The 26,327-nt window shown below is 46.3% G+C and overlaps 1 protein-coding gene and 1 long non-coding RNA gene across 4 annotated transcripts in view; one reads left to right on the forward strand and one right to left on the reverse strand.

Moving 5' to 3' along the window:
* ARHGAP18 (Rho GTPase activating protein 18) overlaps positions 1 to 18,081 on the reverse strand; it is a 119,250-nt gene extending 101,169 nt beyond the window's left edge. For 2 of the 3 annotated variants that reach the window (XR_007413585.1, XM_025423005.3), the window contains exon 1: positions 17,857 to 18,081. Coding sequence is in view for 1 of the 3 variants with exons in the window: in XM_025423005.3 (XP_025278790.3) it covers positions 17,857 to 17,969 (113 nt within the window). In the remaining 2 variants the exon portion in view is untranslated. The remainder of the gene's footprint in view (positions 1 to 17,856) is intronic. The other variant, XM_049115455.1, reaches the window with a different exon arrangement.
* A 440-nt stretch (positions 18,082 to 18,521) lies between these two features.
* LOC112644560 (uncharacterized) lies at positions 18,522 to 26,079 on the forward strand. Its single transcript, XR_003126496.3, has 3 exons — positions 18,522 to 18,829; positions 22,945 to 23,133; positions 24,693 to 26,079. It is a non-coding gene; the product is annotated as an uncharacterized LOC112644560 (long non-coding RNA).
* Positions 26,080 to 26,327: the final 248 nt, after the last annotated feature.

Genomic DNA, 26,327 nt, shown 5'->3' on the forward strand with positions numbered 1-26,327 from the left:
AAGATTTTATATATTTTTATTCACGAGAGACACAGAGAGAGAGGCAGAGACACAGGCAGAGGGAGAAGCAGGCATCATACAGAGAGCCCGACGCCGAACTCGATCCCAGGTCTCCAGGATCACGCCCCGGGCTGCAGGTGGCACTAAATCCCTGAGCCACCGGCTGCCCCCTACTATGATTTCATACAGGCCACAATGTGGAAGATTCATCAGGGGTCCGATCAATCTTATAGGCCCTCACCGCATCTGGGCATCCTCTTAAAATGTCCGAAACTGTAAATTCCCTTCAGTGCTGTCATCATTTAATCCGACTCCAACCACTTTGGAGTTATAGGAAAAAAAAAAAAAAAAGATGCCAGTGGTGTGCAAGCAGCACAGTGCGACGGTCACTCTGCCCTCCCCACCGTGCGTGGCCTCCCTCCACGAGAGCTGTCCTTTGATGGGGGACGTGAGGTGGGGGCATCACCCCACACAAAGCCCTGCATCCGTGGGTTCTCCAGTGTCACTCTAGTTCCCTTAGAGAAAACAAGGTAGGGAAGGCGGGGGGCGGCCCCGGGGGCCCCTGCAGCACAGACACAGCAGCACCCCCCTCCCCAGCAGGCGAGGGGCTGCACAGACTGCAGCCGGGCCCTGCCAGCAAGAGGCCCAGGCACCCCGGGGACCCCCTTACGGAGCCTCTGCGCCGAGGCAGGTCTGGGGGCCCCACCGCCGCCCCACAAGCCGGTGCTTCCTGAGGAACCCCCTCTCCCAGTAGCTCCCCGGGGAGCCTGGAAATGTGAAAACTGGCTTCCTCCCGGCTTGCGACCCACCGGCCGGGGGCCCCGACAAAATCCAGTAAGAGACACTTTCATGTGGGTGCTACCAATTAAAGAATGAAAGGGGGGACGCCTGGGTGGCTCAGCGGTTGGGCGCCTGCCTTCAGCTCAGGTCATGGTCCTGGGATCCAGGATCCGGTCCCGCATCGGGCTCCCTGCATGGAGCCTGCTTCTCCCTCTGCCTGTGTCTCTGCCCCTCTGTCTGTGTCTCTCATGAATAAATAAAATCTTAAAAAAAGAAAAAAAAAAAGAATGAAAGAGGGGCCTGCGCTCAGATGTGTCCCTGCCCAGGTACCCCGGAGGCCCAATGGAAGGGCGCGAACTGGCTCCCAAACGGCAGCAAGCAGCTCATCCGTGGGGTGAGGCTACTCTCCACCCATAATCTGTGCTCAGGTCCCCGGTCCCCGCCGGCGGCCCAGCTCAGGCCACGCGTCCCTGCAGCCATGGGCTCGGTAAGGCCTGCACCCACCGCCGAGGCCCCCGGGGCCTCCCCGGGCAGGGAGCCACCTTGGAGGCTGACCCGCCGCGCCCCTGGCCTCCACAGCCGCCCTCCTCCAGGCTCTGCCGACGGTTGTGTGTTTGACCCCGGAGCCCAGGGCCCAGCCGCCTGCCCTGGACTGAGCCCCCCGGGGCCGCTGGCCCCACGGCAGGGCCAGGCCGCCTCGGCTGTTTCGTCGGTTTGGTTTTCACGTCGTGAAATGTCCTAGTCTCCACAGAGTGGGTGCTTGCTTCCTCCCTTCCCGGAGGCAGGAGACCCGGGGGCCAAGGTGCAGCCCCCCTGGGGGCCACTCAGCTGCCCGGGCTCCTCAGCAGCGTACGATCCCATCTTCCCTTCCCTTCCGAGCGCCCCTGCACTGGCTGTGCCCGCCGGGAGGTGGGGGACGCTGCTCCACGCGAACCACCTGCCTGGGTGCAGAGAAGGAAGGATACGATGTCCCGGAGCGTAAAAAGGCACAGAACACGGGTGGACGAAGAGGATGGCCGGCAGACAGCCCTCAAGGAACTCTCCTGGTAAAGTGACACAGGGACGGCATCCTAGACGGCTCCCCACTCAGGGAGCTCTCTGGGTGCACACAGAACTCTGTTTTTGCTCTGATTAGCAACTTGTAAAAAAAAAAAAAAATTTTAACAATAAAATAAAATTAAAAATAAAATAAAATAAAAATACAATAAAATACAATAAAATAAATAAAATTAAAATAAAATTAAAATAAAATAAAATAAAATAAAATAAAATAAAATAAAATAAAATAAAATAAAATAAAAAGATTAGCAACTTGTGGCAGCGGGGCATTTATGGGAACATGTCATGCGGGGACACCTTGGCCCGGACATCAGCTATTTATAAAACAGGTCTAGGTCTAAGACCAAAAATAAGGCAGCCCCAAACCTTCAGCTTTCTGTCGACTTTCAAACGACTTTGCCTACAAATGAGAAGCTCCAGAAAGGGCTGTGGGGAGGTGATCACTTGGTTAATAGTCATAAACTAACTAAAAAAACCTATTTGCTGTGAAAACTACCCATGGCAGAAAGACAGGTACAAGTAAATGCTCCCCGGCCAGCCAGCCCTCAGTCACCACCGTCTTAAATATCCTCCGTAATTGAATCAAAAGTGCTTTTGAGAAACCAAACAGGACATTTTATTTTGAGACTTTTGAGTCTGTGGAAGGTCAAGGCTTTAATGTCCTCGCAGCCCCTTAACTATCTGAAGGCCTTGCGTTGTTTCTTAGCAGCTGTGAGAATGTCACACTTGCACAGCTAAGGAGCACACTCCTTTGGATTTCAGTGGCGAGGTCCCAGGCTACAGAAAGGGCCCCGAGGCCATCTAGATCGCTGGGCAAGACCTACAGGCCACAGACTCACGGCTGTCTTACTGTCCTATTTCCAAGGCTAAGGAAAGACTGATCACTCGGCCTTCACAGAAGAACACGACCACCTAGTGGCAAAGACAGTGGTGGTGGTGGTGGCGGCAGGGTGGTGCTTTAAAGGCCTATCTTGTCACCGTGTCCTGCTGTTTCCGGGAGATTCTCAATGCATCTGAAGAGGGTCTCAAGTTTGTCAACGCCTCCTGATGGAGAGAGAGAAAAGAAACCCCCACCCCTCCCGGGGCTCTGTCCTCTATCTCCAGGAACCACGTCTTCCCCACGAGCTCCTGTGGCCCCACCACTTCCACGCCATGCCCCATGCGGCTCGCAAAGACCCAGCCCAAGGCCTGCCATGCCTCATCCTTCCCATGAACGGAAGCCTTGCTGTCATTCAGACACCCGTGCCTTGAAGGGAGAAAAAGCAGAGCTGCCTTTATTCTGGGCCCGCCAGCAGAAAGACCCTGGCCTGGCTCCACATCCCACCTGGCCTGGACACAAGCTGTGCGGCCGGACACTCGTTTGTTATCCCACGTACAAGAGCTGTCTCTTTTTTTATTATTATTTTTAAGAAAAGGGTAATAATTCTCACCTTATGAGGATTCAACCAATTCCATTTTAAAGGGCTCTGCGCATAGAGGACTCAATAAATATTTGTTTTTCTTTTCCTCTGTGATTTAATTTGCCCCAGTTACATGAATAGCTGACCACAAAATGCCAGGAGACACCTCAAGGCCACACAAAATTATTTACTAAGTGGAAGAATTTAGTAGAACTAAATGGCTACTACTACTAAATTTACTACTCCGCTGCAGTAAAGGGGTATCTGAGGGCCTGAAAGTAGTGAAAATGACCTCCCCAAAAAGTACCTATGTTATCACCAGTGTAATTGCTTCGAATCCCGATTGGCATCACCTTATCTCAATACCAAAAAGAAACGAGTCTTTACCATAAACACGCACACAATCTACTCATCAAGTGTTCTACTGGAATTTAACTTACTCTCTATATCCTTCTAGAAACCACATTCAGTTTACAGAAGTTGGAGACAAGGAATTCCTATGAGTGGCCTAGTGGTGAAGACCCCGACGGCGGCCTGCCTGGGTCCAAATCCCACTTACCCGCCACTTACAGGCTGTAGGAACTCAAGAAAGCTCCTTTATCATTCCATGCCCTTATCTCCGACGTGTACACGGGAGGGCTAATACCACCTACTGCTTGGGATGCTGCAGGTAGCACATGAATTAAGACAGCCTCTCTAACTCACTGGTAGTCATCCTTACCTGAAAATGCAATGTTGTGCAAGAAAACACCGCTACTGTCACACTATTCTGAATGGAAAAAAGCAACATATGAGATCTATCCAAGACCTTCAATTGGTTTTCTAAAACATAACACACAGTGAAAGTCCAATACGTAAGTAACAAACCATTGTGTTCAACGTAAAATGCTTCGAGCGCTGCGCAACGAAGATCAAAGGAGTAGTAGTAAGGTTAGGTGCCGTTTCTAGGCAGTGACACGGGACCTATCATCTTGGGTGATGCGGATACGTTTCTCAAGATGTCCACATCATACTACAAATGTAACTCGAGATACTCCCCAACGTTTGTGTTTAAAATGCCATCCTGGGTTTGGAGGTATACACTTTCCCTATACGCACATAAACTAAAAAGTGGTGTATGAAAACACTTGAGTTCTGTGTAGCTTGGGTATTAAGTAAAACACAAGGAACAGGGCAGCCCGGGTGGCTCAGCGGTTTAGCGCCACCTTCGGCCCAGGGCATGATCCTGGAGACCCGGGATCGAGTCTCATGTCGGGCTCCCTACATGGATCCTGCTTCTCCCTCTGCCTGTGTCTTTGTCTCTGTCTCTCTGTCTCTCATAAATGAATGAATGAATGAATGAATGAATGAATAAAATCCTAAAAAAAGAAAACACAAGGAACATTCTTACTATGGAAACATCTTCACCAAGGAGATATTCTAGAGGGTATTAACTGTGTTGGTAAAATGAACTGTGGCCATAGAAGGGTGATTTAAAGAATCGTACTTCTATAAAAAAGCCCAAAATATATTCCTGGTTCCAGGGGCTCAATTGGTTAAGTGTCAGACTCTTGATCTCAGGGTCATGAGTTTAAGCCCTTGCACTGGGTTCCCTGCTGGGTGTGGAGCCTACTTAAAAAATGAAAAATAAAAAAATTATTTCATATTGCTAATTCCAAAATATACAATTTTTAACATTTTTCTACATATAAAGAGGTAACATTATTTTGCAACTTCACAAATTATGATCCCTGAACACTGGTAATAAGTGTGCAAAAGAGCTTCTAGGTTGAATACATTTGGAATATACTTCTTGCTAAAAACTTTTCAGGAATTCATAATGCACGCTTAGATATTATATGCTACAAGACACCCTATGGTAAACTCTGCTTATGCCAAAATATTATTGCCACAAACCCTTATTTTTAGGATGTTCGTATTTAGAGAGAGAGCATGAGTGGGCGGCCGGGCAGAGGGAGCGGGAAGAGGAGAGAGACAATCCTAGCAGCCCCCCACCCCGACCCCGACCCAGGGCACAGCCCGACCCGGAGCTCAATCCACAACCCGGGATCCCAGCCTGAGACGGAACCAAGAGCCGGATGCTCGACTGGCTGAGCCACCCCGGGGCCCCTCCGCAAACCCTTTCTACACGGAACACCTAGTGTCAGTATTCCGCACGCAATTTCAGAAACAGAGACCTAACGCTTTGGCTTATTTATTGAAGAAATTTTGCTTTAAGCAGATTAACAAAGTATTAGTCTCCAGTGAATCGTGTAAAAAGCTATTAGAATAGGCTTTTCGTTTGAAGGACACCTAACATGGACTCTGCTTTCAAGTCCCAAGCTGCAAAGTAAGCTAAAAGAGGATTAGTCTCTTTCTTTAGCCTGAGAAATGGAGAGGATACCATTTCAATCCACAGCATAGGGACGGGAAATCGAGTGAATTTCTCCAAAGGGCCCTAGGATCTTAGGAATTCCGTGATCTGACACATAGGCCATTACCATCGTTTCTATAGACAAATAATTTGAATTTACGCAATAGGTTCTCCCAGAAACGGTGGCCGCCCTAAACTGGGGATACGAAGTATTTTTAAAGAAATACAAACATAATCTAATCTGAAAGTACTGCTTAAAAAAATTTTTTCCTTGAGAGAAACGCACTCCACCCCCTGAGTTCAGAGGGTGTCCTAGCCACTTTACCTTCCTCCTTGCTTTGAAGAAAGTGTGGCAAGAGGCCAAGGGGGGTTAGTAATACATCAGTAAAGCAAAAGTGTCTAAAGAGGGAAGGAAATCCTGCAGTGATGCTGTTTCGGTCACGTTAAGGCTCAGCGACGGGAGCTGCTGGACGGCTAAATGGAACTAACGTGCTGGGAGTAGGAAAAACCAGTGGCTCTAACGCTAGCAATTAATTTCTATGTGGCCTCTGGGATGATTTCCATATACTATGTGATCTCAAAAATATTATGGACTCCAAAACCCTACGTCTGTGCCCAACAGCCCCTTGGAGGAAAATAGCACTGGGTGTAAACAAACACAGGCCTTTGGCAACTTTGGTGCCACAGGAGGGCGGGTGTGTGTCTTCCGCGAGGAGTAGCTCATTTCCCAGCACTCTACTTCTCAAATTCAAACTCACTTGTGTCTAAAATCAAATTCAAATCTTTTTTGGAAGATCATTTTCGAGAATCAAGTCTTTTCTTTCTTTTTTTGATGGAAGGAAAGGAAAGGCTATATAATAAACTGTCCTGCACACAATAAAATCTAACCCTTCCAAAATATCGATAGCCGTCAAGTCCTATCATACACAGGGCACGGAATCCATCTAGTACTAATATGAAGAAAAATTGTCCCCACAAAAAAAAAAAAAAAAAAAAATTAAGTCCCTACTTAAGGCATTCACAGTCTACGAATATAAAAAATTCTCTAAAGTAAGCTTACCCAACAAAGCAAGGCAGGCGGATAAATACACACAGGATGTATATATACTAGTGGAGAATTTTAAAGCCAAACTCCAGGGAACAGAGATTTCTATAGCCGAAGAGGCAAGGAATGGTACCGGCATGGTCATGGCTCCCTGGGCGCAAGCCATTCTCCGTCTAAGAGGGGAAGCTTGCTCTTCCATGCTCTTGAAACTGCGCTGGACTGGGATTAACTGGTCAATAGAATGAGGCCACGTGGCACTGGGTAGTTTCTGAGACTAAACCCCAAGAAGCCTGGCAGGTTGCACCTTCACTTCTTGCCATGCTCACTCTGGGTGAGCCAGCCAGGGCGTAGGAAGTCCCACAGCCCTGCTACTGCCACGCCAGGAGAGGAAGCCCATGCTACTCACGTGGAGACGCTGCCCGAAAAGAGATGACCCAGCGGCCCAGGTGCCAGATCTGTATGTGAAGAAGCCGCTGGTGACCCCACCCTCAGCCCATCCTGCTTGACAGACCCCAAGAAAGAACTGGATTCTGGTGCTCTAGAATCATGATAGAAAACTACTATTTTAAGCCACTAAATTTTGGGGTGGTCTACTACAGAGTACCAGGCAACTGAAGCAACCACTTGGATCTTTAGGACAGAGGTCACAAACCAATGGTGCCGGAGTCAGAGCCAACCTGTAGGCAGGATTGGGGGGGGGGGGGGGGGGGCTCAGAATTTTTTTAATTCTAGTTAAATTTTCTACCAAAACCCACATTTTTCTGAGGCCTGCGCTTTCCAGGCATCTACTTCCTTCAGTTGTTATATAGCCTGCCATCCCTCTATTGGGTTTTTTTTTTTTTTTAAGATAAGATTTGATTGATTGATGGATGGATTGATTGGGCAGGGAGAGAGGGATAAGCGGACTCCAAGCTGAGCACAGAGCCTGACTAGGGGTTCAATCCTACAACCCTGAGATCATGACCTGGGCCAAAATCAAGAGCCGGACATTTAACCCGCTCAGCCACCCAGGTCCCCCCCTCTACTGATTCTTAAGTATACAAACCTTAATCTAAAAAGTGCAGAGCAAATAAATAAATAATCCAGAGCAAAGGATTGACATTTACAGATTTACCTAAATACATCCAGTGCGATGATATGTGCGATTATACTATAATAATACAGAATGACCCAAAATGCTAGGATTCAAAAGATTTTTAGTCTGCAAATATGAAAATATACATATATATATATCCCTTTTCAATAATAAATTTAAAAAACTAACAGTGATTGGTTTCAGAAAATTAAACACCATATAAATTTACTTCTACATTGACCCAAACAACTTCTATCAGATGACAGACTGCACGTTTGGCTGTATTATTTGGATCAGAGGGAAATAACAGACACACACTCAGTAACTCTAGTAAAAACATTAATTATAAAATAAGTTGATCGAGTTACATGTTTCTAGACCACCTATAAATAGCCAAAGTTCCTTTCAACTTTCAGATGCCAACTTACCTTTTCTTACTCAAACCAAATTTCAATTATTCAACAATACATTATTTTAAAGTTTTATACCTTGTGCCAGGACTGTCTAAATAGGATACTGAAAAAAAAATTATTTCAGAATCCACTTAAATTACATTTTAAGTTCCCTCAGAGCAGGAATTCTTACACCTATTCTATTCAAGGCTTATCATTTACACCCAAAAAAAGACTTCCAGGTTTAGTTAAAATACATATTAAAATTTTTTAAGTAATTTTAAATTTCAGATAGGTATTCCATATTAGCATATCCTAATGGCTTTCTAAGTTACCCGAATCTTTCTAGGTAAGATTTCCATTTTATGCTGCCTACCAATATCATTCCTATGATCTTCCTCAAAATGAGGATGCAATCTGATAGAGAGTAGCGTTCAGAAACCATCCAGATCTCTACAGCCAAACCACCCCAAACAAAACATACTGGTTAATGGGGATCCAATATCCCTCCAGACAGTTCCGGTTTCATAGCCGCATGATGCTGAACCATTTCCCCTTAATCACATTTTCTTCTCATGTGATTCAACCACCATCACAGGAGCATGGTTCAGTTTCCACCTTCCTCACTCCTCAAAATAAATGAGGGACGTGAACTCGTGCACATCCCTAGTGGGGGGAAGTCCTGCTGGGGGGCTGTGCAGCCTGCACTCCGGGGAGGGGAAACTACAGGCAGAAAGAGAGACCCGCAAAGGTAGCGGCCTTCGCTTCTCAAGGCAGGACAGTCCTGAGAGGCCACAGGGAAACACCGAACAGTAACCTCCAACTTGGTTGAAGATTTCATTGGGTTTGAAACACGCATCCAGGAACCTGCTGCAGAGAGCTCAGAGCACGCTCCCCCATGGCAACGGGGCGACACATAAGCAGCGCTTGAGTTGTGAGGCTGGCGAAGAGTAGTCTCCTGAAGCATCACGTGGTGCAACTGGAGGACCTGCAGCCCTGCGAAATTTAAACATCATCTAGGCTACGGTCTTCCCCATGGAGAACCAGCTTCAAGCAGCCACCCTCCCCTCCCGCCAGCTCACCACCTCCTTTCTTCCTCCACTACTTCTACTTCCACCAAAAAGGCCCCAGGCTCTTAGAGGTGGAGGCAAACCGGCCTGCTCTTCTGAGCCTTTTGTAAGCAGGAGCTGCAGAGCTCTTGGCAACTGGAGAGAGTGGAGACCTGCCTAGAGGATGGGGAAGGAGTTTCTGGCCTAGGCCCCAGGGCCCAGGAGGCATTTAAAGTAAAGGCATTATGTGCCATACAGATGAAGAGAAAAAAATCAGCAGTACGGCTTTCAAATGTGAATGTGCGTGCTAAATGGAAGCAGCGATGGGGCACGGGGCTGGGGTGGGGGGATTGGGGGGAGATCACATTCCCAGATCTGTGCCATGGATAGTATCACACCCTCGAGAGATCTGCTCCATGGAAAAGGACTTCTTTCCTTTTCTTTTTCTTTTTTTTAAGGTTTATTAGTTCAGATAGAGAGCACGCACATAGGGTATAGAGGGACAGAGGGAGGTGGAGACAGAAACTCAAGCAGACTCCGCGCTCAGTGTGGAATCCCACGCGGGGCTGGATCTCACCGCCCTGAGATCATGACCGGAGCCGAAACCAAGAGTCAGGTGCTTAACCAACCGGGCCACTTGGTGCCCCACCATTTCTTAGTTACGGAATCAACAGTTGTTCATAAAGCACATACATACATTTTAAGGGGAAACAAAGTAAAAAGTATTCTTCAGTCAAATACTTTGCTTTAGTTAATAGTAACACGGCAGTACATTTACCTGCAAGCATGCAAATAATGGGAGCTCAATTTGCTGAGGAACATGAACCAATAATTCTTCCTTGTTCCGTGTCAGACGATTTCATACATTAAGAATAACAAATGATTTGGAAATGTACATCTGCCCAAACTAAAAAAAAACAAACACTCAAAACAGTCACCTGAGCCTCAAAAGGGTTCAATACCTTTAGACCCTTAAGATGCTTTTTGTAAAAAAAAAAAAAGATACTTTTGTAGTCTTAGCAGTTATCAAAATAAATATAATCTGAGCTATTTTTATAACTTATTCATTTTATTTTATTTTTCACAATTATTTTTAAAATCAAGAAGTTATAATGCCTCTCAAAGCAAATATTCTGGGGTGCCTGGGTGGCTCAGTGGTTGAGCATCTGCCTTCAGCTCAGGCCGTGACCCCGGGGTCCAGGGATTGAGCCCCACGTCGGGCTCCCTGCATGGAGCCTGCTTCTCCCCCTGCCTGTGTCTCTGCCTCTCTCTCTCTCTCTCTCTCTCTCTCTCTGTGTGTGTCTCTCATGAATAAGTAAAATCTTAAAAAAAAAAAAAAAAAAAAGAAAGAAAGAAAGAAAGCAAACATTTTCCCTGAGTCATTCACAAATCATTGTCCAAAATGTTAAGAGTATTTCCCAATTAATTTACCAATAGGTAATCATCGCCTCTGACTGCCCTACATCATCATAGAAAAACTGTTGTGTTTTTACACAATTAAAAGCACTCTTCTAAGTATCTCACATGTATTAACTCGTTCAATCCTCCTAACAACTCTTGAGTTAGCTATTGTTTCTTCCTATTTGCCGAAAGAAAAAAAACTTGAGGCCCTAAGACATTTAGCAACTTGCCCAAGGTCTCTCAGCTATTAAACTACAGCGGGGATTGTGCCCAGACCCCGTAGCTCCAAAGTCTGCGTGTGTCATCATTAGACTTTATTCGCTCACCCTCATTCAGTAAAACTGTTATTACCCGCCTGAGGCACTCTGCACACGCCCAGGTGTACAGGGACAAAACAACAACAACAAAAAACCCCTGCCAGGGTCTCCAACCCTAAGGAACTCACACTCTACTACACAGTAAAAGAAGCAAAATGCAAAGTAATCCACAAAGTCCCGTGCGCCCCTTCTAATGGGGGAGATGGGGGGGAGGGGAGTATCCCTCGGGGGATTCATAGTAACGCGCTTAGTGGCCCGAGCCAGGCCACCTAAGGAGGGAGCGGCTCGGAGGCTCCAGGGTCCACGCAGGCCCACGGCCCGTTCATCCCACAAGGCTGGGTCCGCACCGGGAGGCGCCCACGAAGCCACGGGACACCGGGGTCACAGCCGGGGTCACGCTGGCCACCCGGAGGGAAGAGGAGGGGCCGCGCCCCGCTGTCCGCCAATGTCCCTGGAGGGGCCTTCAGATGCTCCGGCCACAGCGGGCCCTACGAATCCTGTCCACGTGTGGCAAGCGGGCCCACCCTGGCCGGCTGGCAGGTCCCCAGGCAGCCCCCGCCCCACCGCGGCAGCCCACGCTCCCTGCGACCCACGCCCTCGGGCAGGAGGAGCAAGGCCGCAGACCTCAGTACTCTCAGTGCCCACGAGACCTCCACGGGCAGCCCCGGACAGCTGGGGGCTACCTGCCGTCCCACCGGCCCGGCGCTGAGACCAGGGTGCTGGTGACCCCCGCCCCACCAGGGCGCCCGGAGGAAGGGCCTCTCGGGACCCCTGGGCAGAGGCAGGAGGGGGGACAGCAGGGCAGGGACCAAGTGAGATGGCACGAGCTCACGCCCTGGGGCACAGGGCACCCCCCGAGGGCACGTGCAGCCTCACCTCTCGAACACAGGGCCAGAGCTCCTTGGGGGCCCAACCGAGAAAAGCCACCGAAGCCTGGCACGCACGCAGGTGGCCACCAAGTGCAACAGAGGCTTCCTGTTTGTGAGTTCACTTTGGGGTGACACTTCTAAAGCATGACAGCGACCAGGGACTTAACACATAAAGAGAACATGAGCTCTTATTTCTTTTTTAAGATTTACTTGGGGGGGGGGAGAGAGAGAGAGAGAGAAGGAGTGAGGGGGGAGCAGAGGGAGAGGGACACGCAGACTCCGTGCCGAGAGCCTCGGAGGGGCTCAATCCCCGGATCCTGAGATCATGACCTGAGCTGAAACACAGTTGGACGCTTAACTGAGTCCCCCCGGGCGCCCCAAGAACATAAGGTAGATGGTGCTGGTGACAGTGAAATAGATGGACCACGGAAAATCAAAGGTTTTTGGCAGGGTTTTGGGTTTTTGTTTTGTTTTTTTGTTGTTGTTGCTGTTCTTGTTTTGCAAGTGGTTGGTGGAGTTCTTGAGATTTATAAATCCTCATATTAGAAAGGCATAAACCTAGTATAAGTCCCATGAAGAGAACTTTAAACAGCCACAGAGGGGGTGCCCAGGTGGCCCAGCGGTTTAGCATCTGCCTTCAGCCCAGGGCATGATCCTGGGGTCCTGGGTTCGAGTCTAGCAACATCGGGCTCCCTGCAAGGAGCCTGCTTCTCCCTCTGCCTGTGTCTCTGCCTCTCTCCATGGGTATCTCTCATGAATAAATAAATAAAATCTTTAAAAAATAAATAAAATAAACAACCCACAGAAATCACAAACTTCACAGATGAGGGCAGTTAAAAGACAAATATCACATAACTCTAAAAAAAGGTGAGACCCGCCCAGTTGGAATAACGGGTGCGTCTTCCAATGATTCAAGAGAAAATTATGGATAAGGCTTCTAAAGTACACAGTAAAGAAGTTTTCAGCAAGTGCTCTTACACCATGAAATGGAGAACTAGATTGATCTAGAAGCAGTAATCCATATGGTCAGGTTAAAAATGCATTTGGAATGCCTTAAAAGCAAGGGTTGGGAAAAGTATAAAGAAATGTTACTTCACTTTACTACATAACTACACTATAAAAACACTTAACCATCCTTTTCTTCACCAAAAAATACACAATTTCACATAATACACAAATTCAGAGGGAAAAAATTCTATTCACAATATAGTATGTAGTTTGTTTTTTTTTAAAGCTGTGTATTCACGCAAAAACTCTGAACTCATCAAGAAAGATAACCACGTCCTTCCCTCGACGTTTCTTTGAAAAAGACATTTCTGAGTGGTTGGTACAAAATTCAGCTTCAGATCTTAGCCAGCCCATCCTCCTTTCACTCTGGAAGCCTTCCCCAGCGAAATAAAATGGAGCTGCATAGGCCAAACCTTGCAACAATCTTTATTCCCATTGGCTCAAACGCTAAAACCATCAGGAAATCCAGTATTCAGAATACTTCAGCACCCACCACCCGCACAAACAACTGAAACTCTGGCCAAAGCGTCAAAGCCACCATCACCCTACCCTTGCAAGGACTACAGTCTACAACCTACACAACAGCCGGAGACACTCCTCCAGCGTTCAAGATCCTCCCCAGCCACTGGCTTCCCATCTCACTTTGTGCAAAAATTAAATTTGTCAAAGGGCCCCAGGGGGCTCAGTGGTTGAGCATCTGCCTTGGGGTTAGGGCGTGACCCCTGGGTCCCGGGATACAGTCCCATGCCGGGCTCCCTGCGTGGAGCCTGCTTCTCCCTCTGCCTGTGTCTCTGCCTCTCTCTCTGGATCTCTAATGAATCAATAAATAAAATCTCTAAAAAAATTTAAATTCCTCGAGTGGGCTACAAAACCATCCGATCTATCTACCCATCCTGTCTAGTTTTCTCGTCCTCAGAGCCACTTACTCGCAACCACCCCCACCAAGCAGGGCCCCTGGCTCCCCGGGGTGCTGGCTCTAGGGCTTACTCTAAACTGAGGGCTTCCATGCTCCCTACCCAGCTCTGCCTTGACAGCTCTTCCCCTAACTCTTGTCCCGAGAGACCTGCCAAGCTCACCTGCTCAGGCCTCCACTTTCTACTCTGTGACCCAGCCCCCAACCACTGCCCCCATATGCAGTTTGTCTGGTTTTTCCCCCATTACAACCCCAGCTCCTGGACAACTGCCAGACACACATCAAGAGCTTAGTGAAAACACAAGGAACAACTGAGTGACCAAATGGTTATGCTTACGACGGGATTGTATAGAACCAAGAAAAATGGGCAGGATTTGAAAAAGTCTAGAATTAAACAAAGCTTATGAAGATGGCTACCCCCTTGCATTTGGCACAGCTGGCAGTAAGTAGTTCTTAAAGGAGGAAGAGGGACATTTGGGACAGCAAGGAGTCCAGCTGCGAGGAAGATCCACCCACATCCCATCTTGCCATAAAAGGCAGGGCTTACAGACCTCCTCAGGGCCCCTGGGTGCCCCAAGGCAGGTTCTCTAAAAGCAGCTGCAGCTGGTTCAAATTCTAAATGTTGCTGTGGGTCAAAAGGACAACTCCAAGGTCTTTTCAAATGTCAAAGGCCTGAACTTTTACATTATGGTTAATTTTCAGTTACACCAATTTGAGTTAAGCCCACAAATCGCACCCATGTTTTAACACATGACGAAGTGATATTTATGAAAATGCTTCTAAAATGAGAAAGAACACTTCCTATGCTGCAAAGCTCAGTAAGTGATTGACCTCATGTTACAGTGAGTAGCAGCAGCTACAAAGCAGACACTGCTCGGTGGGATTCACAGGGGACAGCCCACTTAATCCCCCCAGTGAAGCGGGTAGGATCAAGCTCCAAGTCAAGCAGGGGGTGAAACAAACCCTCCAGGGTCACACTGCTCATGAGCGGGAGAGCTGGGATGTGGAGCCAGGCAGCTCGGCCCCTGAACAGAGAATTTCAGAGCCTATGTCACCGTGATAAACATACATATTTATCAAATATTGACAAAAACGGATATGAAGCAAAAATAAGTTTTTCGTAAAAAGTCAAAGAGTAAAAATGGACAAACTGCAGTATTCTTTGAAAAGCTGCTTTGCTAAAAAGCAAATAAGAAGCCTGCGTGAAAATTAACAAGTAAATACTCATAAATATAGCTAGTCATAAAAAGTGGTTTCCTTTGGAAATATCTGATTGTGGGTAAGTCAGAACAACTAATGTTAGCATATTTCTTCAAATCTTAATGTTTTAAGGAAGAAATAGGACGAAAAAATGAAAACAGGACTCTAAATATTTGAGAGGCTCTAACCAGGAGGAGGAGGAGGAGGGAGGAAAAGGAGGAGGAGAAGGAGGAGGAGAAGAAGGAGGAGGAGAAGGAGGAGGAGAAGGAGGAGGAGGAGGAGGAGGAGAAGGAGGAGGAGGAGGAGGAATTCCTTAATCAGTCATCCAGTGAATGTCCTGATAAAGAGGGATAATGGAATGGAATGGAAGGAATTCTAGACCAACAGATTACTTGCGAAAATATTAATTCCCTACTACCCCAGCTTCTCCAAAGACCAAAATAAAAGCAAAAGAGGACTCGGGCAAAGCTAAAATCAAGCAGGATCCATAAATATCCTAAATCCTATACATAGCCCTTTATGCTTTTCAAACGACATGTAGGAGTTCATCTTATTGAACCAAACATTTGACTAAAGAGTTCAAAGTGCACATTATTTGGAAAAGACATAATCTTGAAATAAGCAAGGTTAGACTTCTGTGTTCCCTCCACCAACTGCTCAATGGGTGGGAGAGAACAGACTAACTCTGCCTCTTTTTGAGCTTTGTTTGTTTTGGTTTGGTTTGCATTTGAAGAGCTTTTTAAAATAGCCGTCAACCTTGCACCTCAGAGCAGCTTCCCTGTGCTTAAAGCACCAGGCAACCAATCCAGCAGAGTGAAGGCCCCCCTGTGCACTCAGTTCCCCCATCTTGAGGGGGTCCCTCCAGACCCCATTCCACCCTCGAATCCCTCCTCCCTCCATCCAACCCCCTCCTAAGCCCCTTGTAGTAGTATCTCAACCCTTCCAGGCAAAAGAGGGTCCCTCCCAAAATAACACTAAGTGAAAAAGCCATTAGGGGGGGATCCCTGGGGTGGCTCAGTGGTTTAGTGCCTGCCTTCAGCCCAAGGTGTGATCCTGGAGACCTGGGATCCAGTCCCACATCGGGCTCCCTGCAGGGAGCTTGCTTCCCCCTCTGCCTGTGTCTCTGCCTCTCTCTGTGTGTCTCTCCTGAATAAATAAGTAAAATTAAAAAAAAAAAAAAAAAAAAAAAAAAAAAAACATTAGGGATTGTTCCTTCTCCCTGTTTCCTGCCTTTTCGACCAGCCCTCAAAACCAGGATTCCCATCTTCTCCAGCCAATACAAAGGACTGCTCCAGGGTGCCTGGCTAGCTCAGTCAGTAGAGCAAGCAACTCTGGATGTCAGGGTCATGAGTTCGAGCCTTACATTGGCCATGGAGCCTACAAAAGAAAAAAAAAAAAAAAGTCCCTAGCACTCTAAATCAGTGGTAGGAATTCGGGGCCAGTGGTGAACAAGCAACATGGCAGCCAGCAGGGAAAGCAGGCAGGAACAGACCTGGTGCTGTGGCCACAGGGAGAGCACCGGCCGCATGGTCAGCTGCCACCCTGCTGCCTCAGCACCTCTTGATTCTACTCTAGCATAGACTGGGGGTGATCTGTCCTCTTTTGTGCTCTCAACCCACTCAGGTGCAGGCCACCAGCAACAGGCTGCAAATCTGCAAATACAGGGATCAAGCGTCCAGAACTGAATATGCAGCCACCTGGCACAGGCCTATCACCACAGGCCTTGCAGCGCCCTAATAATTTCTAGGGTTTGAGGACTCAAGGGGAGAAGGAGAGGTTTGGATTCTATGTCCCTAACATTCTCTCCACGCTCACAAGCAAGATCCAATTTTCAGCTCAGATCCCCAGGCCCCTCCAGAGGAAAGTCGCGTAAAGAACGGACTGGGTTTGCACAATTCTGGCAATTTTGACTCTGATGTGGACTCCACGATGGGGAATGATGTGAGGCTGGTGTAACAGGCTGCTGACTGCTCAAACGTCACTAACGCATTAGTGAGCTACAGAAAAAAAAAGAAAAACAAAAAACGCTTCATGATTCCGCACAGAAAATACTTAAAAGAGCAACACGTCTAAAGCACAAGTAGCAATTCCCCTTTTATCTCTGGAAATGAATTCATCCAAGGGACTACATACAGCGGTGGCTACGGAAGAGTTCTGGTCAGCCTGAGAGTCTCACAGAGAGCTATAGCCCTTCCTCTGATTTTCTTTTTTTATTTTTAAATTCCCCTCCCCCACGGTGGAGGATCTTAAAAACCAATGAAAGAAGGCATTATGTCAGCTTTAGGCATAAGCATAAGTCATATAAGAACAAAGGAGGTTTTATTATCCCATTAAACATCAAGGAGGAAATATGCTTACTGATAACTAATTTGGGTCATGCAGAGTCTCAGGGCAAGCACTGGCTTTTTGCAGGCTTCTAAGCCAACATTTGCAATGTATATCTAACACCGGAGGCAAGAAGGTTCAGCTTAGTAAAAAAGGTCATTAAGAAGTGAAAAAGGAGAAAAAAAAAAAAAAAAACAAGCAGTACACGCAGAAACAGGCCGACCTGCAGCCTGAGCGGCCCGCAGCACACGTGCCCCGTCCGCCTGCAAGGGGGCTGAGCGCCAAACGCCCCGCGCTCCGGCCTGACAGCGAGCTTGAACCCGTGGTGCGGGGCCGTGCGAGCGCGTCCACCGCCGGGGTCCTGGGCTTGCTGCCCGAAGCCGGCTCCCCGCGAGGCCAAGGGCACGTCCCCCGCCGGCCGGCCCGGCCCCAAGGGAGCGTCTCCCCTACAGCCAGCCGACCTTCCGGCCTCGCACACGCACCTGCACACGCACCTGCCGAGCCCGAGCCCCGCGGCCCCCGGCCACCTGCAGCGGTCGCCACCCGGGACAGAGCAGCCCCGGCCGCCGCGGTGCCCTCCGCGTGCCCCGCACCGGCTCCCCCGCCCCCGGTCCTCCCGCAGCAGGTCGGAGGCTTGGCTTTGCGCTCGGGCTGCGGGGCCAGGGCTTACCTGGACGTGGCCTCCTCCCGCCCCTTGCCGCCCGGCCCCCCCACGGCCTGGTCCTTGCCGCTGGGGTGGTAGGCCGTTAGGACCACTCCCTGGGAACTGGACAGCCAGCTCATGGCGACAGAAGGGGCATAACTTCTGCGAGCCCGCGGCGGAGAAGGGAATGAAGCTGCCCCGGCGCTCGGCTCCCGGGCAGCGGCCGGCTCCTCCTCCCCCGGCCGCGGAGGCGCGGGGGGCGGGGCCTCGAGGCGGGGGCGGGGCTGCGGCCGCGGAGGCAGATGAGGGGCGGGGCCTCGCGGCGGGGGCGGGGCCTCGCGGCCGCGGAGGCAGGAAAGGGGCGGGGCCTCGCGGCGGGGCCTCCTACGCGGACGGCGGAGCCTCCTACGCCGATGGCGGGGCTGCAACCGCGGAAGCACAGGAGGGGCGGGGCCTCGCTGGGGGGCGGGGCCTCCTACGCGTAGGCACAGGAGGGGCGGGGCCTCGCTGCGGGGCCGGGGCCTCCTACGCGGACGGCGGGGTTGCGGCCGCGGAAGCACAGGAGGGGCGGGGCCTCGCTGGGGGGCGGGGCCTCCTACGCGGAGGCACAGGAGGGGCGGGGCCTCGCGGCAGGGGCGGGGCTTCCAGTGGGGAGGGCGGGGCTCAGCATTGTTCCAACCCCGGGGCACAGCCCGGGGGCTCTACCGCGGGAGGGCGGGAGGGGGGAGGATTACCCCCAGCCCTGAACGATTCTGATTAAACTGCCAGGTTGTGGACTCTCCTCATGGATGCAAGGACAAGTACCAGCCGTCTGAGTCAGAAAACAATGAGTTACTACAGAGGTTTTTTTTTTTTTCCCCTTTCCAGTTCCTGTTTCCATCTGATAATTTCTGCTACTTCATGTAACATGAGTAAGGGCATTTCTTAACCCCTGCAGGCTCAGCGTTAAAGTTAACCAAAGCAAGAACCAAAGAACGTGGAGCAAAAGCGTGTAATACAGGTAACAAGAAAGGCTTTACCTCTGTGTTTGCCTTAAAATGTCTCCATAAAATGATTGTGCATCCTACAATGTCATCTTCTTTCACATAAAAGCCAATGCCAAATTTAACCTCTTGCTTTTGTCACAACACCCTTCAGTACTAGAAGCATCTACCACTACTCTGTTACTGCTGGGAACACAAGAGGTGCTTACCATTTGTTGAGCACCTACTATATGCCAGGCCCTCTGTGACAAGTGTTTCACATGTATTATCCCTTCAATTCATTTCAAATACTTTCTCTCTTACACACACACACACACACACACACACTACAAGATAGGCATCACTATCACCTAAGTAAAGCTGAGAAATCAGGTTTCATTGTCTTGGCTAAGAAAACACATTTGTTCTATGCCAGAAGCTGCATTTGAACAGAATTCTAGACTAAAATCCCTTCTTTTTAACCAGCATGCTGTTCTTTATCTTATAGATTAGGAAACAAGCTCAAATAGAAGAGATCTTTCTGTTCTTTCTCCCCCATCAAGAGATTTTTACTCTCTTCTATATACCTAAGGAGTCTGAACTGAAGTGAGTTTTTGTTGCTGCGGTTGACCTCAATGATCCCAAAATTCCTCATAAGCAAGTTCTCACCTTCATCATTCCATAAACATTCTGTTTACACTTTATTAGTTATTTAAAATAATCACGAGAAATAAGTACTTTATCTGTCCTTACGTACTCTTAAAATATTTTTAAAATTTTTTAAGTTTTCTCTTCCCTGTCTACAGTGAACTGTCACAGAAGTCTTCCTAGGGTGCCTGGGGGGCTCAGCAGGTTAAGCATCTGCCTTTCGCTCAGGTCATGATCCCGGGGCCTTGGGATCCATCAAGCCTGGCATCTCCTTCTTGCACTGGGCTCCCTGCTCAGCAGGGAGCCTGCTTCTCCCTCTCCCTTTACCCCTCCCCCCTGCTCTTGCACATGCACTTTCTCTCAAAATCTTTTTAAAAAGTCTTTCTTAGGGATCCCTGGGTGGCACAGCGGTTTAGCGCCTGCCTTTGGCCCAGGGCGCGATCCTGGAGACCCGGGATCGAATCCCACATCAGGCTCCCAGTGCATGGAGCCTGCTTCTCCCTCTGCCTATGTCTCTGCCTCTCTCTGTCTCTGTGACTATTATAAATAAATAAAAATTTTAAAAAAAAAGTATTTCTTAAAAAAAAAAGATATTTTATCTGCCTCCATCTCCCTCCACAATTGTTCAACCTTTGCATTTCCACCTCCATTGGCTCTACCTGCTACCTTCTGTCTGTTTGCCTGAGTCCCTTTGGGCCCCGTATAGTTAGTTAGGTCTTAGTTCCAATATTACAACAGCCCTTTTAGCTCCTTCTTTGCCTTCTCTTTTTAATTATTTTGCATATTACAGTTGACGCTTGAACAACACAGGTTTGAACTGCAAAGGTCTACTTACAAGTGGATTCTTTTCAATAAATAAGTATGGTAAATGCATTTTCTCTTATGATCTTTTTTAGCCTTTTCTATTGAAGTATAGTTGGCTCTTCTTTATTTTTTTCTAGTTTTTTTTGTCTGTTTGTTTTTTGTTTTTGTTTTTTAGAGAGAGAGAGAGAGAGCAACCAAGAGTGTAGGAAGGTGAGGCATAGAAGAAGGAGAGAGATCATCTTAATCAGACTCCATGCTCAGCACAGAGCCCAAGAGGGACTTGCTCTCACCACCCTGAGATCATGATCTAAGCTGAAACCAAGAGTAGGTTGCTTAACTGACAGCCACCCAGGTGCCCCTTCCTTATTATTTTTCTTAATTTTATTTTTCCTGGCTTACTTTATTATAAGATTATGGTATATAATACATAGAACATAAAATATGTGTGAATCGACTATGTTATTGGTAAGGCTTCCAGTCAACAGTAGGCTGTAGTAGTTAAGTTTTAGACAAGTCAAAATTATAAATGAATTTCTGACTGCATAGGGAGAGTGCTGGATCAGTGCCCCTAACCACCCCACCTCCACCGCCCCTAGCTGTTCAAGGCTCAACTGTTTTATCAAATCCAAGCACAGCCCTAATGGTGTCTCTCCTTACTTAAAAACTTCCACTGGCTCCCCATGGCTAATGGAACCAGTTCCAAACTTTTTGAGAGGACCACTGAACATTCTTGCTACCTTATCCACACACCCACGCCTTCCCATCTCATCTGCCAGACACCATTCCCTCTGGTCCCACTGTCATTCCTTTCTCTTCCTTCCACATCTAACTGCTTCCACACAATGGGCCTTGAATGAATGTTGACTGAATTGAAAAAAAAAAAAAAACCTGAATGAGCTTCATGTGTCCTTAAAAAGGTTACTGGGCACTTGGGTGGCTTAGTTGGTTGAGCATTTGGTTATTGATTTCAGCTCACGTCGTGGTCTCAGGGTTGTGGGATGCAGCCCTGCATCAGACTGCACTCAGCAGGGAATCTGCTTGGTATTCTTTCTTTCTCTCTATTTCTCTCAAATAATTTTTTTTTTAAGAAATCACTAAATTTTTAGCCAAATTTGGTAATATTGGGACACCTGGGTGGCTCAGTCTGATAAGCCTCCAACTCTTGATCTCAGCTCAGGTCTTGATCTCAGAGTCATGAGTTCAAGCCAGCTGAGTATGGAACCTACTTTAAAAAAAAAAAAGGTAACATTAAACAGTTGATTGGTAATGGTAATAATGGTAATATTAAACAGTATTTCATACCTGTGATGAAATAGGCAAGAGCTCAGGCAAAATGAAAACTACAGGAAGAGAGGTGAAAGGCAAGTCAATTGGAATATGTGAGTTTTGTCTACTTAATGCCCTTATGTATATAAAACAAAGCATAAAATGTATAATGATGACTCATACCCTCCAGAGTCACCCTTACTTTTTTTATGTGTCTGCTCTCAAATGCAAAGACGTGGGAATCATTACCTTCTAACATCATTGGCGGTAGGCCGTACATTCTATCTTTTGGATATGCTTTTCTTCACTGTTTTCCTTGCCATTCCACTCCATTCCAGCCCTTAATTCCCTGGGCCTCCTTTTATATTTTTCCTTTATTTTTCTATTTTTCCTTCTTCCTTTACTATATCCTCAAGCTGCCAGTGTCACACATACCCACCAACAGCCACAGGCACTGCCTTCTCTCATGAAACAAATCATGATAGAAACTTTGCCCGGTTTTGACCAAAATGATGATTACATTGTATCTTTGCCTAATTATAATCTCTTCACTTGTTTAATTACAAATAAATCACGATATATATGCTTTAAAATATAACCATAAGTTCAGAATAATATTTGGGTTCACAATAACCATGGCTTTTTAAAATTTTCATGAGGCAGAAAACATAGCACAAGTTGATTTACCTAGCTTAGTACATAAAACTTGAATCCTATTAATTTAACTCCCAGGGACATGGAAATCCTCTTGCTTTTTCATCCCACTAAGCCCTGTTGTTACTGGTCTGAGGATATTGCTTGTCACAGGCAGCAAGTGGTAGGACTCTGCACATGCACCGTGCCCTGGTGCATGCTGCCTCAAATATAGTCTCAAGTAGATAAAATATGATTTTCAGAACTTTCTTATGACCATCACAGAAGCAAATATCACTACCAATATGCTCCCCTGAAATGCTGTTCTTATTTCACACTCTAAATCCTACCAAGATTTAACTAGAGTCTTCCCTTATGCCCCATCACCTTTCTTGCTAGGAGCATGTTTTATGAAAAAAATATTATTTTAACTCTCTTCCGCAATCACTTTAAACAAACACTGAGAACCTAATGTCCTTGAAGATGTTAATATTCCAGGCTATTGATTGCATGCCAAACACTTTCCTGTTATGAAACATCTTACCAAGTAATTAATAACATTAAGATAGTTTAAACATTCATTTCATTCATTCTCTTTAAATGGGACCTACTAGATGACATAGAGAGGAAAAAGGAAACTGTAACTTTTGTACCCAAATAGGTTGTTAAAAATAGAATGGAGACAGTACTGCAGCCTTGGACAATTTGACAATCATGTTAAAAAATAATGAAAAAATAATAATACATTCAGTGCTTGCATTATCAAAGAGTTTTACTAACTCGTTTTCACATTTTAATTTAGGAGCCTTTTGAGGAGTATGGAATTAAAATTGAAATAGAATCAACATATTCATCAAATTTTTCTCAATCCGTTTCTATTGCTTTAAATGGAATTAGCTAAGGAGGATGTGTACACTCAACCCCTGTAGAATTATTGAAAGCCTTGTGAACAGACACAAGGCCATGTGAAAACTGACCTTTCATTGGCAAGGTAAGACTCAATTTACAATAATATACTAAGAAGTTGAATAAATTAATCAACTGTGAAGTTAAAGTTTTACATAAGTGATAAAAACTAGGTTTACACAGTAGCACTGACTAAGAGAGTGTTCCAGTCTCCCCTGCCTGAAGTTTTATCAAGCCTTCATACGAATAGTTCTTGCGAGCTTGCAAGCAAGCCAATTCTGTACTGGGGAGTCGTTACTGAAAATTATTGCATGTACAGAATCTAAACCTACCTCCTTGGAAATTGCATTCATTTTTACTAATTCTGCCTCTGGAGCATTAAGGGGAAAAAAGCCTTATGCCTCTTTCCAGGCAGCTCTAAAACTTTCTGTATTCTCCAAGTTCGTTCTTTCTTTCTTTCTCTTTCTTTCTTTCTCTTTCTTTCTTTCTTTCTTTCTTTCTTTCTTTCTTTCTTTCTCTTTCTTTCTTTCTTTTTTTGATTTTATTTATTCATTCATGAGAGACACAGAGAGAGACAGACAGACAGACAGAGACACAGGCAGAGGGAGAAGCAGGCTCACTGCTGGGAGCCTGATGCAGGACTCGATCCTGGGACCTCAGGATCACACCCTGGGCCAAAGGCAGGCGCCAAACCAGTGAGCCACCCAGGGATTCCCTCCAAGTTCTTTCCTTAACTGTTTCTCCGAGGAGAGAATACTAGCCATGCCTGGAAGAACCTATAACTGCTGCTGCCAGAGGCTGGTGTAGGCTTCTTGGGAAATATCTAGAAAAGGCCTTGCTCACAGTTAAAGAGTTTATCACCAGTAAGTAAGAATAGCGAATGAGTGCTTATTCTTTGCTAGACAAGGTGTACAGTCTCATTTTATCATCTCGAAAACTGAGAGATTGAAATCACGCCCACTTCAGAGATAAGCAAGGTGAGGTCATGAGGCCAGGAGGCCCCGGAACGAGGACACGTAGGTCTGGGTTGCTGTGACCATGGGGCCTGGGCTCTTAGACGCTGGAAAGGCTGCAGCGGCCCTGGAACTGACTCTGTTTTGCTTATGAAAACACGCACATGAATAATTAAGGAGGCCAAAGAAGCCACAGTGAATCTAAACTTGCTTAACCAGACGAAGCAGTGAGTAGAAGCAGGGCTGCGACATTCACACGCCTCAGGCGCACACAATAGTTTCTTTCCGGGCACTCAAACCTCTTGATTACGTCAAGTTACTGGGGAAACGTGACTCAGTACTTGTACTACTGTAGGCCATCATCATCACTCTACCGTCTTACCTAAAGTTATTTATTACTGATAGAAATTAAAGAAGAGTACCCTGGTCATTAGGATTATAAACATCTTTTTTTTTTTTTCATTATTAGGCAAAGACAGATTTTTGTTTATAGACCTGAGGTTTACAGAATCTGTTAGATACAGGGTTGTGGAGAGGGACTTGCAAGAACAGTACTCAGAGTTTAACTTCACTGAGCTTCATGATAAATCCACCTCGTATCAAAACTAGCCTGACCTGGAAATTAGCCAAGGAAAGAAAAGTACAATGACTCTAACTTTTCCTTTGGTTTTCTCGTCAACGCTGGATACAGTAAGACCCACACGGCATACACCTCCAACTGGAAGTATGAAGTTGAGAAGATTGAAGTGTATTCTCTGGAGGGAGGTGTATTCTGGAAACGGATTTTTTTTTATTAAGAATGAAGGCTCGTTTGAAACATCTGGAATTGTATCCATACCCAGACTTGCCATAATACGAAAGCCTTCCTGAAGCAGGTAATGAAGAACAATTATTTTCTCATAAAGTAAAAGAAGCCAGTGCGACTGGGGAAGACTTGATAAAGCTGAGTATCTAAGGAAAGGGCTCAGTTGATTTGTGGAGAAAAATGAGGAAATGTTTTCTCTTTGGAGAAAAATGAGGAAACAGAAGCTGTAGTTCTACTGAAAAAAAAAATGGCGGTTATCCAACTCCAGAATGAGGGTGGTTCTTCCAATGTTTTAGAGGAGTTCCTGGAGTAGTTACATTATTCTTCTTGACCAAAATACTTGATACGACTGCACAGGGATATGCCATCAAAGAAGAATTTCTATTTTGTGAGCCCTTTGGGAAATTGCTAAGGCTAGAAATGACTTTAAGAATGATGAAGCATAATTTTACTGAGGGGAAAAAAAAGCCAAAACCCTGACACCCTAAAATGTTCAGCAACACCCCTGGGTTTTGCTTCTCTGGTGAAGAAATTGGATTCAAATGTCATGATAGAAATGAGATTTACGTTCTTTCTGCAAGTGCACACCTGATGGAAAAAGCAACTACTCTAGAAGCATGCAAGTTATCATGGTAGGAGTCTGGGCCTTAAGCACTATCTTTTTAGAAAGGAATGTGAAGCAATAATAGAAAAATATCAGTATGCCTTTGACTACACAGAGCTTCCCTAGTTTTCCAGAGGATGTTGACATATGTCTAACCCTATTTTCTGGAGAAGTTTTAGTTTTTAAGAGAAAAGAATAACCCTCAAAATAATTCCAAAGAGGCATTTAATCAGGGAGTTTGGCTCATTTAGTGATAATTACAGCTGGTCAGTTGAATGAGTAAATCTTTTCATTTTTAAAGATGCAGAATAAGCAGTCGTTTTAGACGAACAGCCATCATGCTGGCAGAGGTCAGAAATTGAAATACTAAGTTTGGAATGCCATAAATGAATGCTGATGTAGAGAGGATCTACTACTTCTCAATTTTGCTGCATGCAAAATTCTCAGAACCCTTTCTCAAGTATGCTTCTACCCAGATGAATGGGAAAGGAACAGTCCTTGACTTCCTGACAAGACTTCAACTCGGGGCCTTAGAAGATTCTAGATAGGCCTGCCTTAACATACTCCGGTATCTAGCAAATTATATGAATTCTAACTTTCTCTGCTATTACGACTACATACCTCCAGGGATTAGCATTTTCAGGAATCTCAAAATGAAATAAAAATAAACTATACACATTAAGAAACTATGCATATTTCTTTGTGGGAAAACAGACTTTTGTTAAAATTATGTTGGGAAGAACTTACTCTGTTTCTTGTTTTAACATTTGGGGTTTTGTTTCTTGGAAATAATCATTAATATTTTTTTCAAACAAGTGAGTCACAGGTCCTGTTTTTTAAAAAAATTATATCATATTCCCTCAATTCTAAGACGCAGACTTCAACATTTTGGAAATCAATCTATTTGACATGGTGGC

Source organism: Canis lupus, chromosome 1 (genome assembly GCF_003254725.2).
Source record: "Canis lupus dingo isolate Sandy chromosome 1, ASM325472v2, whole genome shotgun sequence".
In the NCBI taxonomy this organism is placed as follows: domain Eukaryota; kingdom Metazoa; phylum Chordata; class Mammalia; order Carnivora; family Canidae; genus Canis; species Canis lupus.